At 40.0% G+C, this 27996-nt stretch overlaps 1 protein-coding gene across 1 annotated transcript; it reads right to left on the bottom strand.

Annotated features, from left to right (window-relative positions):
• LOC127427678 (neurturin-like) lies at positions 1-27927 on the bottom strand. Its single transcript, XM_051675409.1, has 3 exons — positions 27913-27927; positions 1413-1689; positions 1-428 (listed from the first exon to the last, which is right to left on the bottom strand). Exons 2-3 carry the CDS (start codon positions 1660-1662, stop codon positions 1-3), a joined length of 678 nt encoding a protein of 225 aa, XP_051531369.1. The 5' UTR covers positions 1663-1689; positions 27913-27927.
• Positions 27928-27996: the final 69 nt, after the last annotated feature.

Here is a 27996-nt window from a genome sequence, read left to right on the forward strand (position 1 = left end):
TTAGACACATCCACACTCCTGAGCTGAAAACTCGTGGATTGTGTGGTATCGATAAGAGTTATCGAGGAAGAAGATGTTCTCCTCGTATGCGGTGGGCCGACAGCAGGGGCTGTGTCGAGCCTTCTCTCTCTGTTCCCTGGTGAGCAGCCGTGAGCGTTTCATAAACGCTAACGCCAGGTCATAGTTTCTGCGGCTAGCGGAACACTTCCCACTGCAGTAATGGAAGACTATAGTCTCGTCACTGACGTAGCCCAGCCCAAGCTGACTGACCGTCACCTCCACTTCCCGAAGCGAGCACGGTTTGGTCCGCTTTTTTGCACGCTTAGTCCTTTTGCTTTGTTGGGCTTCTCTACGGGCTTTTCTCTCCACCAGCGTCCCTATCACCTGCTTCAGCTCACCCTCTGTGAAGCTCTGGAACATCTCCATGACTGAGATGGAAAGAAAAGAAAGAAGAGGGAACCAAGTTTAGAATGTCAAAACATATTAACTGCTGAATTGATACCTATGTAACTGGCTCTTTCATACACACTGAGAACAGATGAATCAAATATGATAATCTGATGTAAAATGTGAGTTCTGGGTGACCTGCATGCTAAGTGTGATCTGAAGTCATAAGTGAGTGCTCTAAGTCATAAGCACAAAGTCAATGGGCATGGCCATGAAGTTTTGGTATTTTCATGCAAGCATGCGTTAAGTCTAGGCTCAAGTGGATTTGGTGAAATGGAGTGTGCAAATCGCTAATGGGCTGGGTCGAGTGCAATTTTATTTCATATCCTGTTATATAGACCATTCCCTCAAGCACCAGCAATATAAACAAAGACAGCACATTCATAAGAAGTTGGTAGTGTAAATGGACTGTCTGCAATGAATAGTGAAAATGAAAGTGCAGTGACTTAATTTGATGTTCCACAATATTTTCTGAATTTGGACATGAACTTTATTACAACCTGCAGGTGGAATCTCCAAACTGCAAATGCAGGTACTGAGTTTAAACTTTGCGCTGAGATAAGACGTGGTTTTGAAACGTCTAGTATAACGACCTATTTCTCAGGAAAATGGCAAATTGCGCTTTTCGCAACTTCACTACTATACAATACACCCACAGATTGCGCAAACACTCCCACCCATGCTCATTTGCACTGGCACAAAAATTGCACTTAGCATTAGCGTTCTCACGAAAATTGGATAAGACATTGCGTATAGTCATAGCATGTAGCACTGCGCTTTGTGCACTCACGAAAATAGAGCCCTGCATTTTAACCAGTGTCATTAGTGACACAGAAATTGCTTATATTAGCTATATTGAAACCATCAAGATGGAAAAACTGACCTACTCTGAATTGTATTCTCTCATGGGATATTCAACTGTTTTTGTAAAAACAATCTGACGTATTATAAAAACTCTGTCTTACATTCTGAGACAAAAGAGTTTTCTTCTGCAGCTGATCTGACTCTCCGCTGCCTCCCACCTGACCATGCGGAAGACGAGGAGTTGGAGGGTGTAAATAAAGATGACGATGATGATAACAGAGATGAGGATGATGCTCTGTGGTGGGGAGGAAGAGGCGGGGCTCTGGAAGAGCGCGTGGCTTTAAACAGGATAAGGTGGATTGCAGCACCACAGAGAATCAGGGCGATGGCAGCAAACTTCCATAACTTCATCTTAGATTGAGGAAAAGCATTGGGTCCCTGCAAAACAAACATGCGTGAAACCCATGATACATATCACAAAACTAGTTTTGCAAATCCTAATGGAAAGACCAGTGCAGCATATAATAATGTTCAAGTTTTAGGTAAGGTTTCAGGCTTTTTTGTGTAGATGAAATGTTACATGAAAGCCGCTGTGCTGTTGTCATGAAACTTCACATTTTTCCATGTGCTTTCTGTGTATGTAGACAGGGAATTGACCAACAGTGACAGATCAGCATATAAAATGTAAGCACATAGGTTGAAGACTAATCGCAATTCAGCATGCAAATATTACAATGATGTGAGTGGAGAGACAAAAGTCAACTGGGAGATTTTAAATAACAAAAAACACAGATATATGGCACACCAAAGGCTAAAATTAAATACAAAACAAACTGTCAGTGGAGTTTGCATATACTGTAAAGCTACCTCGGCAACGGAACAATTTTTTTCAAGCAAGCCTGATGTGCTTTTTCAGTTTTTGAAGCCATTAACTCAGCAGGGACTCCCGGCAGTCAAGGGATTAACGACCTCCTGCTAGCAGATGCTAATACTCGTTTGTCTCCCTCCGCTTGGCTAGCGATTATGTAAATCAAGCTCATACATGAAAACTAAGGGAAAAATCAGGTAATGTTGTGCCGGCTTAAGTGGTCTGAGCTAAATTCATTGCAGAAGTGTAATACTTTGGGTTTAGAACAAACCCTAATGTTTGAGGAATATATACAGTACTTCCTTGCAAGCACTGCAATGAATAATTCCCAAACATGCAATGCTTTTACTGGTTTTAATTCTATGATTTTGTAATCACACATTTGGTATGTTGTTCAAATCAGCATTAAGATTCATTATTTTTCATCTTATCTATTATTTGGACGCGTTTTCAACCAGCTGCACCAATAACTGACATAACTGATGTTTGACACTATACTATTCTCAAAAATGGTTCCAAGGTTAGTAATCTAACAGTTGCAGGGCTCAGTCGCTCCCTAAAAGCCTGCCAACAAACAAACGGCAAACAAAATTTTAACACCTTGGATATGTTTTCTAAAACGTTCAACTACAAATGAGCAGTCTCGTGCAAACCAAGTTGTTCTTTCAAAGATTTCATTCACAGATGTTTGCACAAGTGGTTTTCCATCCACAATTTTTTTGCTCCTCTGTTGATCTCATTCCGGTTGCAGGTCTCCAAGCTCTCACAGGTGTGGATTGTTCAAGCAGGCACGATGCCATACAGCCCAAATCATCTGTGTCAAGAACACACAAGTCCAGAGACAAAATATGCCACATGCAATATGCTTAAGTTTATTGTTTTACTATTTCAACATTTCAGATGGGGATGAAATAGGGAATTTCAACCAAAACAGAGTGCATGTACTCAATTCATTGTGTTATGCTGATCACAAGGTTCTCCTTTGGCAATTTGACAATGCATACATGAAAACTATATCAGTAGATTTTCTTCTGTGATTTCCTTTCATCCACACAAAGATTTATTTGACCTGGTTTGCTCGCTCAGACACACATCTAACAGGTACGTTTATATGTGAGTGAGACATTTTAAGGATTAGAGGCCTTTTAAAGCACTCTGTTACGTTAAATGTCAAGAAAATCTCGCCCACTACAAAACAGCATACAAACCATATTTCATGCTAGTGAATGATACTGAATACCATTTTCATTTTCCATGGTTTTCCATTGCACTTCATGGTACTTCAAAGTAGAGGTCGACCGAAAGTGGATTTTGCCAATACCGATAATTAAGATGATGGAAAATGCAGATAACTGATTAATCGGCAGATAGTTTTTTAAATAGATTTATTTAACATTAAAAAAATGATTTGTCTGTCCTTACTGTGAAGTGCACAGACAGAGGCAACAAATAGATAAAGTTCAAAGTGAATAAAATCCCAGATGCAGTTTATAGTGCAAACAAAATCCCAACCAAAAATTAAGATTTGGTGCATAATATGGGACTTTTACTTTAAACAAGCCAGATATACATCTTATTTTAAACCATGATGTGCACTCTTACAATCACCTACAATGTATTCCGATATAAACTCTATAAAGTAATCATTGTCATATGACAAATATGAGCAGTAATTAATCAACAGGAGATCATCAGTGATCGACTGTCATAATTGTCTGGTTTTCCAGGAATCAAGTATGATATAAAAACAATGACATAAAAAGGACTTTCTTTTCCCTTTCCTAGAAACACCATCAGTCAAAATGAATAGGAACTTGACAATCAATAAAGGTTATATAAATAAACGTTTAACAACTTCTGTGCTTCAGAGTTGTCTTTTTTTAAATAACATGTTGTATTAATAATTGTGCATTAGTTCATAAACAGTGATGGTGACATAGACTTGGCTCAATTACAATGCTCCAGGGTGAGAAATTAAGGGTGACTTGGGACAAAATGCCACCAAAAATACCACAGAAATTCATAATTTGGGGGCAAAAATGTACTCATAATATAATATTAAGATCTAATGGCTCTTAATATTCTACTACAGTCCTAGTTATATGGCATAAAACATAAGTTGATGTATTTATGCTTCCCCTAGGAGACATTATCAGGAACCATGGAATTAGTTTTCAATGTTATGCCAATGATACCCAACTTTATTTTTCTACGAAGCCCATTGAAATTTCACAATTTTCCAAATTAACAGAGTGTATAAATGATATCAAAGACTGAATGGCTAGAAATTTCCTTCTACTCAGTTCTGACAAAACAGAGGTACTAGTTAATCTTAAAATTCTGTTAATTACTTACAAAGCTTTGAATGGTTTAGCTCCATAGTACTTAAGTGACCTTCTAATGTGCTATAATCTATCATGTTCACTACGATTGCAAAATTCCAGCCTGTTAATAATACAGAGAATATAAAAATCCACAAAAGGAGGGTGGTCATTTTCCTAAACTATGGAATAGTCTTCCTAGCAGTGTTTGGGATGCAGACACACTCTCTCAGTTTAAGTCTAGATTAGAGGTCTGCACAGGCCTTAAAAAGAAACCCAAACCTGACCCGTACCCAAGACCATGTGGCCCGACCCTACCCGGCCCGAATGTTACCATCAGATTTTAAACCCGAACCTGACCCAAAATAACTAACTAATTTCTTCTCCTAGCAAGTACTGTTGCAATAGGCTGTATTTTATGTAAACATATAGGCAACATTCGTAACAGACGTGTTACAGAAACAGTAAACATACACAGTTTTAAAAAGACACAGCAGCCCCTTAGTACACTAGAGCAGAAGGGGAAAAAAGCATTGACTTACCTTTTATGCGCTTAAACTTCACCTGGTGCAGAATCTGGAATAATATGAAACACTGCAACAATCCCCTCTATGCAGCCTGAACTTGTTCAGATTGTTGAATTTTTGTAACAACTGCGCTGAAAATAATCTAGATGCAGCACAAAGAATGAAACAGAGCGTAGGTGTCTCAACATGCGTTTTTGACAATTTGAAGTTCTTTTTAATTTGACATGGTTTTTAAAATGTGTCGGTCCTGCACGAGGCACTGAAGAAAAAGTGAGACATGGTGTAAATGTCAAAGACAATCATCCAGCATGTGTTTACATAGGAAAACAATGGGAAATCAGAACAGATGCACGCAAAAACACGTTCGGTGTGAATGGCCCCTAACTCGTCCATTTGCGCGTCTGTGAGTTCGTGCACGAAACAAGTTCGGTAAGCCTGTTTATTTTTTCATTCATACAAACCCTACTTGAAAAACTGACCCGAACCCAGCCCGAAACCTGTCGGGTTCTCGGATCCCATCAGGCCTGTGTCAGATTGCAGTCCTCTAGTCTAGACTAAAGACTCAGCTATTCAGCGAGGCATACACCTAATTTATCCCTCAACTCATAGTTACGCTGCTTTAGTTAGGTTTGCCAGAACCGGAAACACTTATTCTATAACCTTCAGAGGTTGTGCTAGAAAAAATCTTTATCCATCACTCTGACGGACTGAGTTGGAAAATTTCTGTCATGGTCTTTTTTTATCCGTCATACTTATTTTCATTTAATAAATAATGAAGCTACATTCAGGGGTGTAACAATAACATCCATTATAATGGAATACACAGTACATATTATATATAGATACAGTATATATAGGTATATATATACACTACTGGTCAAAAGTTTTGAAACACTTATTCTTTATTATAATTTTTTTCCTTCACATTTTAGAATGACAGTAAAGTCATCAAAACTATGGAATAACATAAATGGAACTATGGGAATTATGTTGTGACTAAACAAAATCCAAAATAAATCAAAACTGTGTTATATTCTTCAAAGTAGTCACACTTTGCCTAGAATTTGCAGACATGTACTCTTGACATTTTCTCAACCAACTTCTTGAGGTATCACCCTGGGATGCTTTTTAAACAGTACTGAAGGAGTTCCCATCTATGCTGGGCACTTATTGGCTGCTTTTCTTTATTAATTGGTCCAAGTCATCAATTTCATTGATTCATTTTTTTGTATTATTATTAAATTTTAGTTTTATATTGAAATAAATTAATATGGTGGCACAATTATATTTTTGTCTACAAAATTAATTTCAAACGTTTAAGCATACGCCTACAGATCAAAAGATTTTTAAGATCATGAGAAACATTTCAGTCAAGTCTTTTCAGTCTTTTTACCAGTAGTATATATATATATATATATATATGAGAGAGAGAGAGAGAGAGAGAGAGAGAGAGAGAGAGAGAGAGAGAGAGAGAGAGAGATACGTTCTAGAGTGGAAATTCAACCTGTCAATCAACTGCTGCGAAAAAACATGATTTTTAAAATTTGCTAGTTATGTGTGGCTTGAAAAGGAAATAACCACCAGGTTGGAAAATTTGAAAAGTGCAAACACTCATGTACAGACATCACAGAACTTCAGTTTGATATAAAGCACATGAGCTCAGTTAAAACAGGTTCTCCATTAACATAATGGAGAATTCTGCTCTAAATGTCATGTTTGCAGTGCACTTAGATTAAATGCAAGTATAATTGGCAGAAATGGTAAGTGTTTTTTCCTGCACTCCCTTATTGTTCTTATACTTTTTGCATTTTATTATCATGCAGAATCACACTGACATGCTGTAATGATTGATGTATGCAGTCATGAAATCAGAGACATTCAGCTTGAAATCCGAAAAGATTTGGTCAAAAGAGATGGCACCTGTCCACTTGTGATCGGATCTTCTTAAATGCAAGTTGATACCAGGTAATAAACAGGGGCAGGACACACACACCCACAGTGGGAGTCAGAGAGTGAAATCAAAACTGATGCACTAGGTTTCCGTCAATGTTTAAATGGCGGAGAATGTTCGGTTAACGCAACCCCTGATAACCCTGCTTTAAAGTGAATGGCATCTACGCTAATATTATTCTATTTGTTCCCTGTCTCAACTTCGGGATACATATCCCGAGGTTACCAGAGCCTGCCAGATCCAGCTCCGGTCCTGCCTGATGTCCGACTCCCAATGCTACGTATCGCTGAGTGGTGATGACCAACTGTAGCCTGTGCCAGTCAGACATCACTTCAGTCTACTACAATGGACCTCACAGAGGATGAATTGATGCCAACTCCAAGATATGGGATACTTCATGTGCCGCTGTCTGAACCCTGGACTCAGGATGGACTTCACCAAAATTACCTGCCATAAGCATCCAGCCGGACTGCGATGCCTCTCACTGACTGTTCCCTGTATTGTCTTGGTCAAAGAATAGACTCTCTTAAAATGGAATAGACAATGAATTAACTGCCAACTAAAGCCTTCATCAGCCAAATAACAAAGGACAATGCATCTATATGAACTTCTGCAGTTAATACAGGATGGATTTCAAAGACTACAATCTTACAGTTTATACAGCATAATTTTGTTTAAACATTGGCCCCTAACATTTACTTAATTTACTAAATTAAACCATAACTTGTTTTATACATAAATAACCTATATTGACATTATAATCATGCAGTTTAACCAGAAGAGTACTGGCCGCCAAAGTGAGCCTTGATTCTCCCAGGATTGTTCTTCTCCATAATCCAACATCTTATGGAGTTTTTTTTGTCCCTTGCCGTAGTTGCTTTAGGCTTGCTCACTTGGGGGTATAAAAACAAATATTATTTACTTATTAAAGCACAATCTACAATCACATTTTTATCACATAGCACAATGATTAATAAGACATTACAGCTTTATTTTCTGTTATAGCATAATATACTGTACGGTTGCTTTGAAACAACGTCTGTTGTGAAAAGCACTATACAAATAAAAATGACTTGACATGTTGATGTAATTCTACTCTGAATCTTGAAAATACATTTTAGTGAATTGATGAAATGTAAATTTAACAGAAATGGTCGAGCCACAGTTTGTTCTAAAAGCTTAAAAAAAAAGCCCTCAAAAAGGTAAAAAAATACCCCTGAGAAATCAAACTTAACGCCCCTCCCTTTCATCACCATCACCCTGCCTCTTAGGGCCATCCTTCAGCCAGGCTCACAACGGGAGTGGGCAGGAGAAAAGACAAGGCGCATAGTTAATAAGCCTTGTTTGGCCAGTGGGGCAACGAGGCATACCTGATGTGTGTTTAACCTTGTACAACACCCCCAAACCCCCCTACCCCGATGAATATTGTGAATGATGACAGGTTTATTATTTTATCATTTAATCAGCGTTGATTTTTGCCAATAAACGACAGTTCTAAATAGCAACTATTGGCACCAATATATCTGTCGACTTCTACTTCAAAGAATACCATGGTACTATTATAGTATTTAAATAAACATGGTATTGACATGGTACTTGGTATGCATGATACAAAATAAATAAATAAATAAAACTAGTGTTATTAACCACTACTTTTTGTTAGTGCTATTCACCTTGATATTAACATTAGCCTGATTAAACACACATAGAATTTATTAATGTAGGCTTTTTGTATTAAAGGGGTCGTGGTATGCCTTTTTTAAAATTATTTTAATATGTTCCTTTAGGTTTACTTATAATATTAGTAAAGTTTTTTGTACAAAAACAGTCATATATTTGTAAATATATATATATATATCCTTCACCCTCAATCTGACCCTCTGTCAGAAATGCTTGGTTTTGATGCTGCATCTCCTTTAAGACTTGATAGTAAATGCCTACTGTTATGAATGGCTCTCTGCTCTTGACTGACCTGCTCACTCCTTACCACTTCACTGCCCATCGCTACTGAGCAGGGCTACGGAAGTGATAAGGCAAAGTAGGCATTGATGTGTTGTGGAGGCGGTCAGATGCGAATGTCTACCAGTGTGACATTACAATGTGGAGGAAGCATTCAACAAATGCTCTTTTTGCAGTGAGGAGGAAGTTATATGTTCTGAAACTTACAGTATGTTTTTATAGTACAATGACCTCTTATGTCAAAAGATCAAGGAAAATTTGAATCCTAATGTCATGACCTCTTTAAATTGAGTGTCTTTTCCTGTTTGTTGCAAATGTACCATAAAGACACACGCAGCTGGTTCTTTTGCTTGCCACATAACAAAACAAGGAACATTCATGCCATATGCTTGTAACTACTCATGCCAAGACACGTGCCTTTGGTTTTCTTGCCTTTAAAACACTGAATTGTTATAGACTTTATTGATCTAGTTTCCGTAAGATCCTGTAAGAATGTCCAAATAGGGACTGGGGGTACCAAACAATTCAGAAGCTGAAATCAGGAGAACCTTAAAGAGACTAAGAACTTCAGCAGACTGTACTCTCTCAAAATGCTTCATCAGACGTTACTAGAGTGCACTGGGCAATACTATACTCTGGTTCTGGCCCAGTAGAACTTGGAAGGAGGAAGATGTGGACCTGCAAGGCTTGTATTTGGACTTTGTCATGATTATCCTGCCAATACTTTGATGTTCTGTTTGTTAAAATATGATGTGCCATTATATACAAGCATGCAGCTTTTATGACAGTACCTAACTTTTTTTTAAAAAGATGAGTGTGAAAAATAAATCAAGTATGTGTATAAATGTGCACTTGTTTCAATATTCTTTTGTGGGCCAAATTTCTGAGAATGTGATTACAAAAAATACTACAACATCTGAGGGACTTGCACATCTAAGGGCTGGCACTCATTGCCCCAACAAACAGCAACATTTAAAACATTTTAATGTGAATTTAGAATGTTAAACTATCGTTTTCTCACTGCCTCGTCAAACATCAACAGGGTTAACACACTTATCTAACAAAACCCAACAACTGTTGGAGTTTGTTGGGTCAGTGTAAACAAGCCTTTACAATGCCAAATGTTTATGGGAGGGGAAAGAGTTAGACTTAAATATGCGCAAATAAGAGAATGCACACACTTGTGGCTTAACATCTCAATTATAAGATGCTTAAACACTAGAGAAAGCTCTGACGTAGCGTTTGCTGGATAGGAATGTGTAAACTGCATTTTGAGGGTGTGGAAAGTGCCAGTTAGATTTCTGAAAGTACAACTGGATCAGCCTCTCTGAAATTTTCAACGGTCAACAAATGGCTATGTCAGAGTGCATATCAGTTAACATTTTCTCAACTTGGTCTAATGAAGGAACATCCCTTTCATTTACATTTACCTTCATATTTATGCATTTGGCAGATGCTTTTATCCAAAGCAACTTACAGTGCATTCAGGGTATACAGATTATCAGTTTGTGTTTTCCCTGGGAATCAAACCCATGACCTTAGTGTTGCTAGCATCATGTTCTACCAGTTTCGCAATCCCCTGCATTTTCACTCAATGTACTTGCAATGCACCATCCCCAATGAAATTATTAGATTTGTAGCATTCTCTGATGCAGTGAAAACTCTGTTGTAAACTTATCCTGATGCATTGTTGCACTCTGAAAGGTATCAGAACACAATGTATAATGCAAGTACCACAAGTTATGCAACACAAGTAGCCAATCTCAGCATTGCTATAGCAGGTATTAGAGTCTTATTCTAGAGTCAGTTTTCTCTTTCGGGCCAACTAATGTCATGGCAGCTGTGTGTGGCAGAAAGTCTTGCTGTCAGTTATTTCAGTCTTTCTTTTCTTTTCTTTCTTTCTTTCTTTCTTTCTTTCTTTCTTTTTCTTTCTATCTTTGTTTCTTTCTTTTTAGGTCAACTAGTAGAGCATGGCTTCAGCAACACCATATTCCTGGGTAAAATTCCCAGGAAACACATGAAAAAAACAATTCACATGCTGTGACCAAACAGTGATACCAAAGATTAAAAAGAAAAAAAAAAATCTGGCTTAATTTATTTTTGGAACACACAGATGAATTGTAGTTATTCCTGGAGCAAATGGGAACTGATAAAGGGTTTACATGGATACTTGTTCATGATACTGCTCACAGTAGGGAAGTGTATTACAGACAGAGGAAGTAGAAAGAAAAGAGAGAAGAAAGAAGCACTCACTAAGTTAAAGACAGACTATTCTGTCAGTCTTGTCTAAACAAAACATAACTAATAACCCTAAATTAAATTTAGAAAAACTGCCTCTTTGTTTTATTCTCAGACACAGTGAGAACTCCAGCCAGGATACACCCTACACAAATCACACTATTAAGCACAATGTCTCCTTATTAGGAAGCAGACAATTGTTCTGAGAGTCCTTTTGGAAGCAATGCCATTCTAAATGTATTCTTTTCAAGGGAAGTGTACTTGAGCAGATCTGTGTTTATAGAACATTCAAAAATAAATTGTCTAGTCAAGTGGGCACTCAGAAATTACAAGATGGCTACAATAGTGTCCTAAGAGCCACCTATCCTATGAGCGAGTTTCTCAGGCTTCTGAGAAAATAGAAAATATCCTCTACCTCGTGGTCCCTGTTGTGCATGTCTGTGTGATTGTTGAAGCACGGGTAATGTAATTTCCTTGTTGTCAACTAAACTTTTTGCAAGTCTTGACTGCATATGCTCCTCAGACTCAAGGTCTTCAGTGAAACAACTGCAGCCAAGAGTGTTGTTTCATCAAGGGTGGGACTTGGAAAGAAAATGGTGTTCTGGTGTGCTTCAGCTGACACATTTAATATTGATCTGTTCATTACTATATTAAAGTACAAAATAATGATAACTAGATATGTAAAGTTCTTCAATATCAACTTTGATGTTGGCTTGACAACAATTCGGACGAGTTGTTCTCTTATGCCGGTGGACTTTTATCCAACACTGCTTTTATTTAAGAGCTTTAGAAGGCTTTAAAATAATATTTTATCATTAAAAAGCAAGTTGAATCAGGCTATGGAGGGATAAATAGAGAGTGTGATTGTCAACATTACCACAAGTCAGTGACCAGAATTGCTTTTTTATCTAAAGTAACTTACAGTCGGCTATTTTTAGACACAGTCCACCTGGAGCAAACTTGGGACAAGTGCTTTACTCAAGGGAATGGTTTTGTGGCGGGACTGGGATATCAGTTTTCAGTTCTATTAATGGGCTACACCTTCCTAAAATCAGATCTGCAATATTTGAATTAGCATCCCAGGGCCCAGCTGCAACAAAGTTAAGAAAAACCTTCATCTAGTCAGGTCCACTTCCGTCAAATGAATACTTGATTTGAATACTTTTATTCACTATAGACAATTAAAGCAATCTGTTGGTGTTTGCAGTATAGTTCTGTTCTGGGCAAACTCTCCACCCATCCATGCAGCCATGCATGGACAGAGCAGGGAGTGCAGCGAATAAAACCCCCCAGGGGTAACAGACCAGATCCAGCAGAATTATTATAACACTGAACAATTTATTTAAACATTCTGACAGTGCAGCATGGTAAAATCCTTAATTGCATTATAGAGTAAATGGACACTTACAAATATTGTATATCAAATTGGTAAATCTAACAAGGCGCAATAACACATTGAAGACAGGAATTCTAAACTGGCAAACAATTGTAGTCTTAAGAGTACAAAACACAACACAGAAAAAACTAGAAAACTAAAAGGCAAAGCTGCCATACAAGTGTGGACCTGGGGATGGAGGAGGTGTTCCATGCTATGGAAATGCAGCTGAGGCAATTAATAAATGGAGGACTTAACCCTCATGCACTATTCAGTCATTTTTGACTGAAATCAATTTTGTTTCTTCAATAAAACTGGTTTCCTTTATCTGACGGGTACGAGACTTGGTGACTTTTCATCAATTTGATATCTGAACCATCACAAAGAAATTTGAGTTGATTCGATCAGTCTAAGTGGTAGAAAAAAAAGTTACACTTGTAGTGTTCCCGGTCAAAGTGATCGCCATAGGAAATGAATGGGAAACACTAAAAATCACAGATTGTTTTTTCATTATTTATTATATAAAATCTAAAAAACAGCCACAATACAAAAAAAACACACACAGACATGAAGGGGTGAGACCACCAAACATCAAGAGTGCAAAACACAGGGAGTCGTGTGACGCCATGCGAGGGTCGGATGTGTAAATGGCGAGCTCTGCAGTTTTTAATTCTTTTTGTGTCATAAACTGGTGAGATTTGATACACTCTGTTTCATAACTGTTCTATGAAGACAATATGTCAAAGAATTCAAAATTAAAAGACACTTAAATGACATTAAAAGACACTTACGTGCTAAAGCTGATACCTCTGACATGGCCGCAGACCAGGGACTTAAAAAAAAGCCCTCAAAAAGGTAAAAAAAATACCCCTGAGAAATCAAACTTAACGCCCCTCCCTCTCGTCACCATCACCCTGCCTCTTAGGGCCATCCTTCAGCCAGGCTCACAACAGGAGTGGGCAGGAGAAAAGAAATTCAACGTCAACTGTCCAGCATGTCTGTGATGCTGACGAAGGTCGTTGCGGACTTGGAGGATCTTGCTGTAATACGTCAATCGATTATGATGATGGAGGAAAAATTGTTGGAGTTGGTTACAAGAATCAAGGACATTGAGAAACAGATCGATTATCTGGAGTCATCGGAGATGGAATTAGCCGCTAGTGACAAATGCAGATTTGCAGTGCGTCTGGGAAAATTTGGAAGACCTTGAGAATTGTAACTGGCGAAACAACATCCGAATTGTTGGAATTCCTGAGAATGAGGAAGGCCGAGACATGATGAAATTCCTAGACGAGCTCTTTCCGAGTCTGCTTGACATAACAGGCCATAAGCTGGAAATCGAGCGAGCTCACAGGGTCTCGGCTCGGAGATCCGCTGGGGGAGACAGGCCCCAACCGATGCTGGCAAATTTCTGAGATCATTCGATAAAGATCTTGTGTTTCATGAGGCGAGGAGTAAAGGAAAGCTTTCTAGGAAGAACCACAACATTTTCTTGTTCTTCACAGACACTGCGAATTCGACAAGAGAGAAATGTGATCGATTCAAGGAATGCAAGAAACACTTACATCAACGGAAGATCGCTTTTGCACTGATGTTTCTGGCCAAATTGAATTGGTTTGATTTATATTTATAAGGGATTTATCACTTAAGAAGTTTGGTGCAACCGGCAGCAGATCCTTAACGATTAAAGGGATAATTCACCCCAAAATAAAAATTCTTTCATCGTTTATTCACCCCATGTTGTTCCAAACCCATTTGACTTTCTTTCTCCTGTGCAACACGAAAGGAGATGTTAGGCAGTACTATATGTCAACATTCACTTTCATTGCATCTTTTTCCATACAGTGAAAGTGAATGGTGAATGATGATGTCATTCTGCCTAATCTCCATTTTTGTTCTACAGAAGAAAGAAAGTCATACAGGTTTGGAACAACATGACAGAATTTTTAGTTTTGAGAGAACTTTTACATTTAAAGATAGGGTATACTTCGTTTTTTGTGTGTGTGTTCCATTACGACTCATGGACAGTCGAGTGTTCTAGCCTTCAACTCCAGGCACATGTGCAGACAACACGCACAGATGCATACAGATGAACAAGGCTCCAAAAACTCGGCTGCACGTGGTCAGACCACACGAACTGTACTGATGACAAAATTTTGGAATGGCATATGGTAAAACTGAAGTATATTTAAGCCTTTAGGCTACCAATTATCCAAGTGATGTTGACGGAGCTCAACAAGGTCTGGCAGTCAATAATTATGATTGGAAAAATCAACACCATTGTATCTACACTGGATTGCCTGAGCACAACCAGTTTGTATGAATGAATTAATGAATTTTACACTTATATAATGCTTTTCTGACACTGCACTCAGAGCGCTTTACGTAGATGGCAGGGGACTCTTCTCAGCCACCACCAGTGTGCAGCATCCACCTGGATGATGTGACAGCAGCCACTGTGCACCATTATGCTCACCACACACCAGCTATTGGTAGAGAGGAGATTAGATCTGAGTGACTCCTGATTTAACAAATGTAGTCGGCTTAGATAAGGGTCATTGAAAAGGAGTTTGTACTCCAGTAACCTAATTAGAAACAAATTTATGAAAATTTATGACCAGTACAAAGCTTTTATGTACAATTGAAGCATTTGGAGCAACATGTTAAGGTGTTTTGTGAAGCTCTGCCTCTTTTTATGTAAAGTGATTTGCGTTCATGCATTCCTTGGGAATCAAACCATTTGAGCTTCAAGAATAACATATCATCCGATGCATAGTGACAAAGTCCCTGTAAGTCAGGGAGTGGTGGAACTTTTTTCCATTAAGGGCCATTAGAGTATGTACAAAATTATTTGCGGGCCATGCAATTGCTTGCAATTTCTGATTGTGGGTTGAAATTAGCATACGCATTCCGTTATGTGCTCACATATCAAGAAAAAAACACTAAAAGGTCTGTCTTTTGTACAATATTTTGCGTTGTTATCATTTAAATCATTATTTTAAAAAAACATTTATTTCAGTTAACTGAATTAAAGCCAATTCTTTGCTTTTCAAATAACTTCTCAAATGGCCTTGCGGGCCTTATACGGCCCTGAGGCCTGATGTTCCCCACCCCTGCTTCAAGGCAAGGCATTTCACTTGGTGGCCATATTGGTAATGCCCTCAGGCAGCTATTTCCAGTTATGTAATTACAGCACCTATTGACTCTCCAATCCTGTTTTAAAGATTATGTTGCAAAAACATATTTCAATTCATAAATATAATCTGACAACAGCTGTATCATAAATTGTATTTCTTTTGCTTAAATCATGCAATGTTTTTTTTTTTTTTTTTTCAGGCTGAACAAGCTAATGCACACGCATATTCACAAGTGAACAAACAGGCGACTGGCTCTTTTAACTGTAAGACTTCCGCTAGAGCAACAATATTGAGCTTTGTTATGCCTCTTTCAATAAGACAGCTGGCTGTTTAATGTTCAGCGGCACCACAGTATATACTGTACATGAGTGGTCCATCTTCTCCCCTTATAATTCCTCTGATGGCGATCAAACAATGAGATCAAACTCATAATGGATGTACAGAGAATGGACATTTCTTTAAATGTGTGAAGTCAGAGGAACTTGCAGGGCAAAAAACAGCACAAGATCAGTTGCCCTACTGCTCTGGGCCTTGTGTTTTGTTGCCCTGTGGTTTGCAGCACTGTGTTGGGTTACTGCACAGATCTAGGGTTAAGCTAAGTGGACTATCACAGACACTAAACAACAGTAACACACTGATTGAAAATGAACAGATGCCTCTTAAATTAAAAAGACCCAACCTGATGTTTATCAGCTGTATGATGTATGGCTCAATTTCAGGATGTTGTTTATTTTTTTGGTTAGGGATGTGAATGAAACATAAGAGCTTTATACTGATCATGTTTATGAACCATAAATGCATGAAACATTCATGAGACATGCATGCACAAGATGTTTCATACTGCACTGTTTAAACCAGTTAAATGATACTTAAAAATTAAATTTAAAAAAATCTCTGAAATAGCACCCGAGGGAACCATTTGGTTTAATTATTCTTCAAGAGGCTTTTAAACATCTTGAAATTTTGGGGAAACTGAAAACTCTCAGCAGACGTAGGAAAAACTATAATGCCTTTAGTTAATTTGTCCACATCAATTAGTTGACTAATACCAGCCTGCCCTGTAAGTGAGGACTGTGGATTAGTTGGGTAAAAAATAAATAAAATATTATAATAACTGGATAGTAAATTATATTTGCAGAGGTGGACAAACTACACAACTCCATTACTCGAGTGAATGTACAGATACTACTGGTCAAATATTACTCCATTACAAGTGTTGTTGCATTGTTGTATGTAATACTTAATACTTAGTGTAAAACTTGAATACACTGACTAAATTCTGGATAAACTGAGAATCACAATGTTTTTGTTTCAAATAAAGATCATGATTCTCCCACGATTCTGAACGCCAACTAAAGAAAATAACATGTAATTTACTAGAAATTCTGACAAAATATTAATTGCTACAGTCTATTTTAAAATGTTTAATTGATTCGAATGAATGAACTTGGTGGGCAAATCCATAAAAAATAATTTGACCGGCCATACTTCATACTGAAACTTTAGCTCTAAAGCACAGATAATTTTAAGCTTTCACAAGAAATTAAAACTTTACATATCTCAGGGACCTGGGTAGCTCAGTGGTAAAAGACGCTGGCTACCACCCCTCGAGTTCGCTAGTTCAAATCCCAGGGCGTGCTGAGTGACTCCAGCCAGGTCTCCTAAGCAACCAAATTGGCCCAGTTGCTAGGGAGGGTAGAGTCACGTGGGGTAACCTCCTCATTGTCACTATAATTGATTCGTTCTCAGTGGGGCGTGTGGTGAGTTCGCAGTGGATGGCATGAAGCCTCCACATGCACTATGTCTCCATGGCAACGCACTCAAAAAGCCATGTGATAAGATGCACAGGTTGGCGGTTTCAGACACAGAGGCAGCTGGGATTCGTCCTCTGCCACCCGGACTGATGCAAATCACTACACAACCACGAGGACTTAAAAAGCGCATAGGGAATTGGGCATTCCAGATTGGGTGAAAAAAAAAAGTTTACATACCTCAATATGCTTCCACAGGTTGGACAGCAAGTTTTTGAAGGCTGTGATATGGTTTGTTTTAGGCAAACAAAGCAAACATTTAAAACAAAACGAATCTTTAATATTTTCAGAAAACCGCACTGCGCCGAGGAACCACTGTCTTCCATTTTGCCAACTGATCAGTGTTCAAAAAATGTTGGGAAATCATTGAACTTCACGACACGTGACCCTACAAGAGTGATTATTGATAAGCTGTCTGTCACCTGCAAAAAAACAATCACGTTTTAGAAAAGAAGAAAAAAATTATCCACTGATTTTCAAAACTGCTACATAGTAACGAATTTCTACTCAAGGACCTTGATAGAAATGTAGTGGAGTGAAAAGTACGATATTTGTCTTTCAAATGTAGTGAAGTTAAAGTCACAAGTTTCCAGAAAAAATAATACTCAAGCAAAGTACAGATACTCAAAAAGTGTACTTAAGTACAGTACTCAAGTAAATGTATTTCCTTACTGTCCACCTCTGTATATTTGTATAATTTACAATAATTTATCCTTAATTTGTCCAAATCAATCAATTGGCTAAAATAAGCCTGCCCTGAAAATGACTACTTTAATTGGGTTTACAATTAAATTAAATTACATTTTAAAAGTATGCAGTAAATTATATGTACTGCATATTTGATAAAATATTATTTTATTTACATTTAATGTTTGAAAAATTAAACAAATTATTTTTGATGAAATGTAATATTTTAATCAGAAATCAGAAAGAGATTTATTGGCCAAATATTTACTGGTACTTTTATTGAAAGAACAATTAGACAGAACAATAAAATAGCAATAGATCAATGAACAATGCTTTTTAATTTTTAACAGCACTTATTAATCTTGGTTAAAGTTATTTTCTACAGTTACTAATACAAATAGAACCTTATTGAAAATGTTACCGATATGTGCAAAGGTGAATGTCAGGTCAAGTTACCCAGCTAAAAATTACACATCATCAAAACACTGTCAATCCGATTCCATTGATCCTGCAGACATTGAAATTCACTCTCATTGATCGCTCAAGATGGCCATTTTCTACTCAAAAGTGGTTAGTAGAGTGAAGAATGCCTGAAGATGAATTCATTCTTAAGAACTTTTAAACACAACAACAACAACACCATGGGATCGGAGATTGAACTCTGAAGAAGGGCCCTCTATGCTGTTCTCTTCTCTAAAGGGATGTCCACACAGATTAAGTGCTCAGTTGAAGCTGTGTTTCTACTGGCAGACTGTCATAAACATCCATGGGCAGATGATATTTCATCTAGATAATGATGGTGGTGATGGATGGATGTGTTGAGGTATGGAATGACTCATTTGGGCTTTTCTGTGTTTAATCAAATGGTCCTTCATTCAAATCATAAGAGTCTGCAGTCAATTACATTGTCCAATAATGAAAACTGCAAACTAAAGCTATGTACTCACAGCAGCTGAATTTGGTTGTCAATTGTCCTGGTTGAAGTACTAAATGCAGTTCTGTTTGGTTCATTTCGAGAATGTCAACCGCATTATATAACTTAAATGACATCCTTTTATTATAAGGATTCGCAAGCGAATTTTGAGAACAAGTTTGGTTGATGTACAACTTGTTGTCTGTTGCATTATTGACATGACGTTATTCTTTGCTGTCAATCATTAATGTATCTGAGAGGATCAAAGAACCGGGAAGTTAAAACTTTAAAGACATACCATAAAGTCTTTATATTTATTATCGTTATCTGATACTAGCAACCTGGTCTCATAGATTCACTATACCTAGATTTTTGCTAAATAATTTTTACATTGCTCGCTGTATGTACCCTGGCAGTTTCCTGGTGAAACTAACAGAGGGTACTGCCCAATGACTTCATTTTCATTCATAAACACTCATGTAACAAGTTCAAGGAATGAGGAAGTGGGAGATGGTGATTCCAACACTGGACATAGTCTTTATTTTTAACAAACCAGATCGCTTAGTAGCAATAACAAAAATAAATAGGGCAAACAAAAACATAGCTTTTCAGCAGACACTCTAGCTGGCCAACACACAAACAGCTTGTCGGCTGGGCTCTCTCTCTCTCACACTCTGTGGACTGGCCCTTTTATTCCCCCTGTCTCTCACTGCGAACACAGAAACAAGCAATTACTAGCAGTTCATCTCAGGTGAGAACCCTTACCGCTTTCTCTCTTTCCAGACAAACGCTGGACCATGTCCTCGCCTCCAAACACCCCCATCTCGTGACTTAGGCTGGGGAACCATCCAGACTGCCGACTCCCCCCCCCCTTTCTGGAGAGGAAGTCCGCGACAGCCATCTGCGACCCTAGCCTGTGGACCACCTCGAACTTTAACTTGCCAGATACCAACGGGTGATCCTTCATGCAGTGGAGCCAATGGAGTGGGGCATGGTCCGAACAGAGGGTGAATTCTCATCCCAACAAATAGTAAAGAGTGAGGATTGCCCACTTGATGGCCAAGCACTCCTTCTCTATGGTGCTCTGTACTTAGTCTCTCTCATAGAGAGCTTCCGACTAATGTACAGCACTGGGCGCTCCTGCTCCTCCACCACCTGGGACAGTACAGCACCCAGCCCCCTGTCCAATGTGCCCATCTGGAAAACGAAAGGGAGAGAGAAGTCAGGGGAATGTTGAAGCGGCCCTCCACAAAGTGTAGCTTTTACCATGCGTTAACACTTGTTGGCACGGCTCCGTCCACTGGACCGGGTCTGGAGCTCCCTTTCTAGTGAGATCAGTCAGCGGCTGGTGACATCCGAATAATTAAACACAAACCTTCGTTAATAGCCAGCCAGCCCCAGGAACTGTCTCACCTCCTTTTTGGTCTTGGGTCTCGGGCAGGTCGGAATCGCTGCGGTTTTATCAATTTGGGGCCACACCTGCCCATGACCCAAGTGGAACCCCAGATACCGTACCTCCACCTGCCCAATTGCGCACTTCTTCGGGTTTGCCGTGAGCCCCACTTGTCGCAGTGACCTCAGAGTGGATGGTGCATGTGCGCTGCCAATCATTACCGTAAATAATGATGTCATCCAAATAGGCAGCGGCATGCACAGCACGTGCTGTGGTCTGAGGATCCTGTCCATAAGATGCTGAAATGTAGCCGGTGCCCCAAACAAACCGAACGGAAGGGTCACAAATTGGTGTAAACCAAACGGTGTGGAGAAGGCCGTTTTATCACGGGACATCGCTGTGAAGGGGATCTACAAATATCCCTTTGTTAAATCCAGTGCCGATTAAAAGTGAGCCGTGCCCAACCGATTGAGCAGTTCATCAATACGAGGCATCGGGTACACATCAAATTTCTACACCGCATTGATTTTCCTATAATTCACACAGAACCGGACCGAGCCATCGCTCTTAGGCACCAGGACCACCGAGCTGGCCCAACCACTGTGGGATTCTTCTATTACCCCCATATCGAGCATGGCCTTTAATTCTTCCCATACTACCTGTTTCTTGTGTTTGTGTAGGCAGTAGGAACGACTACGTACCACTACCCCGGGGTTTGTCTCGATGTGGTGTTTTATGAGAGTAGTACGGCCAGGGAGAGGCGAGAACACGTCAGAAAATTCCTTTTTCAACCTGGCAACGTACGTTGTGATGGTTAGAGGTCATCTCCAGAAGGGACCGGTGTGACCTGACTGGCTTTTAAATTCACCTTCCTATCCGAGCTTCTCCCTCTCCGGAACTACCATCGCCATGGGTATGGGGACCACCTCTCTCCATGGTTTTAGTAGTTTGTGGTGGTAAATCTGACGTGCCCTGCCCCTATCCATTTGCACTACCTCATAGTTGACTTCCCCAACTCACTGTGTGACCTCAAAGAGCCCTTGCCACTTTTCGAGTAATTTTGAACTCGATGTGGGCAGCAATACAAGTACTTTATCTCCCTGTGCAAACTCCCATAGCCGAGCTCTCCTGTTATACAGGAATTACTTTCTTGTGCCTGTAGCAAATTTTTCCTGTGATCACCCCAGAGAGTTTTGCTCTCAGGTCAAGAATGTGTTGAATTTCATTTTTGCTCTGTGAAGGTCCCTCCACCCAATTTTCCTTCATGCCGTCTAACACACCACGGGGCTTATGCCCATATAACATTTCAAACGGGGAAAACCTAGTGGAGACTTGCGGGACCTCTCACACTGCAAATAACAGGTTCGAGCCACTTATCCCAGTTCTGAGCATCTTCGTGCATGAACTTACAAATCATATTCTTTAAGGTCTTATTAAATCGTTCAACCAAGCTGTCTGTTTGTGGATGGTACACGCTTGTCCAAATCGATTTAATACCCAAACATTTGTACAGCTCATGTGTACGTGACATAAAAGCAATGCCCTGATCAGTGAGGATTTCTTTCGGAATCCCCACTCGGAAGATAATTCTGAAGAGTGTCTCCGCAACACTACATGCTGAGATGTTGCACAGAGGTACTGCTTCTGGATATCACGTTGCGTAATCCACCAGGACTAATGCAAAGTGATGCCCACATGCTGTCCATTCAAATGGCCTGATGAGGTCCATGCCAATTTGTTCGAAGGGGACCTCAATCACCAGGAGGGAGTGGCTGGCGTATTCCCCAGCTGACATTCACGGCATGCTGCACACCACTGGCGAACATCCCCGTGAATGCCTGGCCAATAGAAACAGGCCATGAGATGGCTTAGTGTATTCCCCTGTCCCAAGTGACTTGCCATCGGATTATAATGAGCTGCCTGGAATAACATTTCCTGATGGCTCTTTGGTACCAGCAACTGGGTCATATTTTCGTTTGTCCGAGCGTCCTGTGTCACTCTATACAACTGATCATTTACCATTGAAAAATATGGATATGCGAGTGTGATGCTCGGCTGAAGGCGTTGAACATCAATCACTATCATTTGGTCAAATGCGTGCTTCAAGGTTTCGTCTCGCAACTGCTCTAAAGGGAAATCCTCTATCAGGAATTCCCTAAGGGCAGGGGAGGATGACACTTCCCCTTCCCTGGCGTCAGCCTGATGCAGAGCAGATGCAGACACCCAGGCCACACCTCCCCAGCCAGCGCTTTGCCCATCTCACACCGATTCACATTCTTACAGGACCCATCCACACACAACCCCTTCAGTAATAATCGAAAAGCTGGCCAATTAGTTCCCAATATTAGTGGATGGGTGAAGCAAGGACTAACCACCACCTCGACATTATGCTTTTGTCCCTGGAACATTATCGTGACAGTCACAATGAGATAATCCTGAATATCCCCGTGCACACAACTCACCTTCACCCGAATATTTGCATCCAATGCCCTGTTTTGAACCAAGCATTGATGAATGGAGGTTTGATTACAACCTGAATCCACCAAGGCTTGGTATGTACCCCCTTTGACACTCACCGGTATCTGGTACATCCCTGCTCGATCGGGGGCTTCTGTAGATATGCAGGGATACCGATAGCATGAATATCCCCAAATCCGCATTCTGCTTTAAGGCATTTGCAGGCAACCAGGTTATTAATCTATGGGACCACATCAATAAATAAATAAAGTGGACTTTGAAAAAATGGGAAATAATATGAAATATAGAATGTCCTTACAATCTGTTATGTGAAGAGTAAGTAGCCTCAAATGATGACAGCAACTCATCTTGAGTTTTGTGCTCAAGATGTCTGCCAAGTTGCAAAGTTGCAAAGTCCAGCAAAAAATGTATTACTTTTATTCATTTATTAATTGCTTTATTTGTCAGTTATGAATAGTCAAATTTGATTTTGTCAATATAGAAAGAATATCCTCAAAATCTGTTCTGCGAAGAGTAACCAGCTTCAAATAATGAGTACTGTGATATGAAAGCCATTAACTGTTCTACCAGCCAACATTACACTTACACACAAACACGGGCAATTAAAAGATATGTCAACCATCTATAAGTGAAAACACATGCAAACAATTACCCCAAAAAACTTTAGAGGAATTTGGAATTTGCTTTTTCACCTGTTTACAAAAGCAGCTATTCATGTACAGTCCTTTGAATGTTTACTGTGCAGGTTCTTTTCTAACATCCTTCTGCTACACAACTTTAAAAGAAGTAATCACTGAGAATACCACTTGAAAAAGATGTTTATCCTGCAGATTCCTCCGTAATGATTCAGAAGCGTGAGAGAAAGTGGTGTTGCTGAAGTCCCTATTTAAGCTAAAATTCATCATGCTCTCTCTTAGAGAGACACAGACATGTTTCCATGAAGCCAAAATTGTCCTTCTTCGAGAAGAACTCTCAAAACCCTCCGGACCTGAATTCCATCACTTTTGCTGTTGTTATCTAAAGCTGAGTCTTCAAGTGCGTGACACAAGCCCCACGCCTCATTACAGAAGGAGATTACGATCTCAGAATCATATACCTGTCCAACGTATCCTTTTTTCTGGCTGAGACTGAACACCACCTTCTCCTTGATCCTTTCCACACCAGAGGATTAGAAGCCTTCGGCAGCTGCTACCTGGTGTGGCACATAATGAAGCAGTCCTGACAACTGGACCTAATCAAAGAGACACTATTTATTTCCATTCCACAGCAAGATGACAGTGTCTGATTCTGAGAGCAGCACTGGGACACTCGAGATGGTTTTTGTGTACTGCTGGAGAGGGCTGGGTGTCTAGAAGAGAGGGAAGGAGGAGGGGGTGATGCTAGGGTGAATGGCATGGGTTTTACCCCTCCGTTACCTCCCCCTCCTAATACCACATTCGGCAACCAGGAGACTAACTGCTCCAGCACCACCAAGTTGATCACCTCGTTGGCATCGCTGTTCTCCCTAGCCAGCACCCACCACCAGCAGGCATCACGGAGCTGCTGAGCAAAGGCAAACGTGTGGCCGTCCTCACTCAGCGTCAAGGACTGGAAGCACTGGCGGTGTTCTTCTGGGCTGCGGCCGACTCATTGCAGGATGGATTTCTTCAACAACTCGTAGTCTAGGAGGTTGGTGACCGGAAGTTGTTGTGCCACAATCTGGGCTTCCCATGTCAGCAGCGGCAGCAGATGTACCACCCATTGCTCCTGCGGCCATCTCAGGGCTTTGGCAGTGTGCTCAAAGAGCTTGAGGTAGGCCTCTGGATTATCTTGAGGGCCTATCTTTGTAAGCAACACGTGAGGGCTCAATGCTGCTGGGGAAATGCCAGCGGCCGCCCCCTCCTGGGGTACTAGGCTTCGCAGGACCTACTGGTCATCCTCCTGGGCTCAAAAGAGCACAACAAAATGCTGCTGCATGCATAGGTCCAGGAGGGCCTGGTGCTGGGCCTGGTGGATTCTGGCCAGGGACCTGAAGGCACTCTCCAGTGGTGACGACTCCATGGCAGCGTATCTTCTTCCTCGTTTTCCCGGCTTTCGGCACCATTGTAACAAGTTCAAGGAATGAGGGAGTGGGAGACAGCGATTCCAACACTGGACACAATCTTTATTTTTAACAAACCAGATCGCTTAGTAGCGATAACAAAAATAGCCAGAATGATATCCGCTTTCCAACAAAACAAAGGGCGAACAAAAACACAGCTTTTCATCAGACACTCTAGCTGGCCAACACACAAACAGCTTGTCGGCTGGGCTCTCTCTCTCTCTCTCTCACACACGCTCTGAGGAATAGCCCTTTTATTTCCCACATCTCTCACTGCAAACACAGAAACAAGCAATTACCAGCAATTCATCTCAGGTGAGGACCCTTAACGCTTACTCTCTTTCCAGATGAACGCTCGACCATGCCCTCACCTCCACAACTTAACTTTCGCTCTGTTTCACACACAATGCCATCTTATGACAACAAAACACTTTTACTATAGCACATAACTTGTATGGCAATCAATTTAATGCTGTTTTTCATCTCACATTTGCTTTTATGACATTATCAGTTAGGTTTAGGTTCAAGGTGTAGGGTAGCGAGATACATTTTGTTATTTTAAAACTTGATAGACTGTTAACCTTAAAAACGTCATCTGGGGGGCCTGGGTAGCTCAGTGAGTAAAGACGCTGACTACCACCCCTGGAGTTCACGAGTTTGAAACCCAGGGCGTGCTGAGTGACTCCAGCCAGGTCTCCTAAGCAACCAAATTGGCCCAGTTGCTAGGGAGGGTAGAGTCACATGGGGTAACCTCCTCATGGTCGCTATAATGTGGTCGCATGGTGAGTTGTACGTGATGCCGCAGTGGATGGCGTGCAGCCTCCACACGCGCTATGTCTCCGTGGCAATGCGCTCAACAAGCCATGTGATAAGATGCACGGGTTGACGGTCTCAGACGCGGAGGCAACTGAGATTCGTCCTCTGCCATCCAGACTGTGGTGAGTCACTATGCCACCATGAGGACTTAGAGTGCATTGGGAATTGGGCATTTCAAATTGGGGAGAAAAAGGGGAGGAAAAAAAAAGGCTTCTGTTCAGGAGAACATTTAACTTGCTTTTAGTGCACACAGTGGACCTTTCATCTGTTTGGGAGAACATTTAACTTGCTTTTAGTGCCACACGGTGGACATTTCACTTCGGAACTGCCGCGATACATATAATGAATAACATAATGTCATTTTGCAAAAATGTTGTCACAGTCACGTAATTTTCACGAGATCAAACTGATCACTATGTTCACAAATATTACTCAAGGCTAAAGTAAGTTAGAGAAGAGGATTGACTTGAGTTGCCTGTCCATACAGACATTATTCAAACTGTAAATATAGCCTATGAGATTGTAATTGCCAAAGAGAATTGATTTATAATGGAGGTTCCCTCCTAAAAGTGAGCAAGGTATCAACAGTGTTCACAGGCAACATGTGAGCAGCCACAGGAGTTTGTACTCAAGAGGAAAGCCTTTCTTCTAGCTGTCTGTACAGGGACCAAGATGCTTCCTACTAGCTTGTATAGGTGGAATTCAGCAGATGTTCCTCTAACACCACTCAGTCCATCTGAGGAGCCCTGAGAGGCTGCTGTCTTTATCTTATGCCATTTAGATTACAGCCCACACAACAGAAACTACCTCTCAGGAAGGACAGATAGGACCACACTGACAGTTTTGAGTGGCGTTCGTGCTGTTGTTTCAAGTTGTTTTAGAAATGAAGGGCAAAGATATACAATGGATGATGATTCTGGGATGTTCATGAATATACCAGTTTCACAGGAATGATGCACATGACAAATCCTCAATTGTAATTTTATCTGTCATTTCAGATCACCTGATTCCAAAAGAAACTCAACCAAGCTTGTCTGCAAGTTGCTCTTGCAAACACTAAATTCACAGATTCAATTAAATTAATTATTTGGAAAAAACTAAACAGAATGACATCATACTACAACAAATAAACATTACAAAATTATGTTTGTCTATTTTAGCCCATTACTGTGTGTGTGAAAATCTCAGTTCTTAAGCTGCAGTTAAGCTGAGAGAACAGGATGTGTTCTTACCGTCTGCTTATCCAGACTCCACAGCGTGTCTGTTCAGCTGACCTCTGAGTAAAAATGGTATTGATCAATATTCCAGCCCTTTCTCTCTGGAAGAGTGAAGGAAAGTTGTAGTTTCTCTTTCTCACTCTAATATGGATGAATTCTGCACTCCAGAGTGTTTATGAAGAATTGGGGGCTCATCTGGAAATGCACTGCATTCCTTACTTACAAACTTCTGTAGATATCCAGGGATACTGATAGCACGAATATCCCCAAATCCCCATTCTGATTTAAGGCATTTCCAGGCAACCAGGTTATTAATCTATGGGACCAAATAAATAAATATATAAATAAATAAATAATGTGAAATATAGAATGTCCTTACAGTCTGTTATATGAAGAGTAAGTAGCCTCAAATGATGACAGCAACTCATTAAGTGTTTTGTGTTCAAGATGTCAGCCAAGTTGCAAAGTCCAGCAAAAAATGTTTTACTTTTATTCATTTATTAATGACTTTATTTGTCAGTTATGAATAGTCAAATTTGATTTTATCTTTTACAAAAATGGGGAAAAAGAAGGAAATATAGAAAGAATATCCTCAAAATCTGTTCTGCGAGAGTAACCAGCCACAAATAATGAAAGCCATTAACTGTTCTACCAGCCAACATTACACTTACACACAAACACGGGCAATTAAAAGACATGTCAACAATTTGTAAGTGAAAAAACGTGCAAACAATTACCCCAAAAAACATTAAAGAGGAATTTGGAATTTGCTATTTCACCTGTTTACAAAAGCAGCTATTCATGTACAGTCCTTTGAATGTTTACTGTGCAGGTTCTTTTCTAACACCCTTCTGCTACACAACTTTAAAAGAAGTAATCACTGAGAATACCGCTTAAAAAAGATGTTTATCCTGCAGATTCCTCCGTAATGATTCAGAAGCATGAGAGAAAGTGGTGTTGCTGAAGTCCCTATT

This window comes from Myxocyprinus asiaticus, chromosome 37 (genome assembly GCF_019703515.2).
Source record: "Myxocyprinus asiaticus isolate MX2 ecotype Aquarium Trade chromosome 37, UBuf_Myxa_2, whole genome shotgun sequence".
NCBI classification, from domain to species: Eukaryota; Metazoa; Chordata; class Actinopteri; order Cypriniformes; family Catostomidae; genus Myxocyprinus; species Myxocyprinus asiaticus.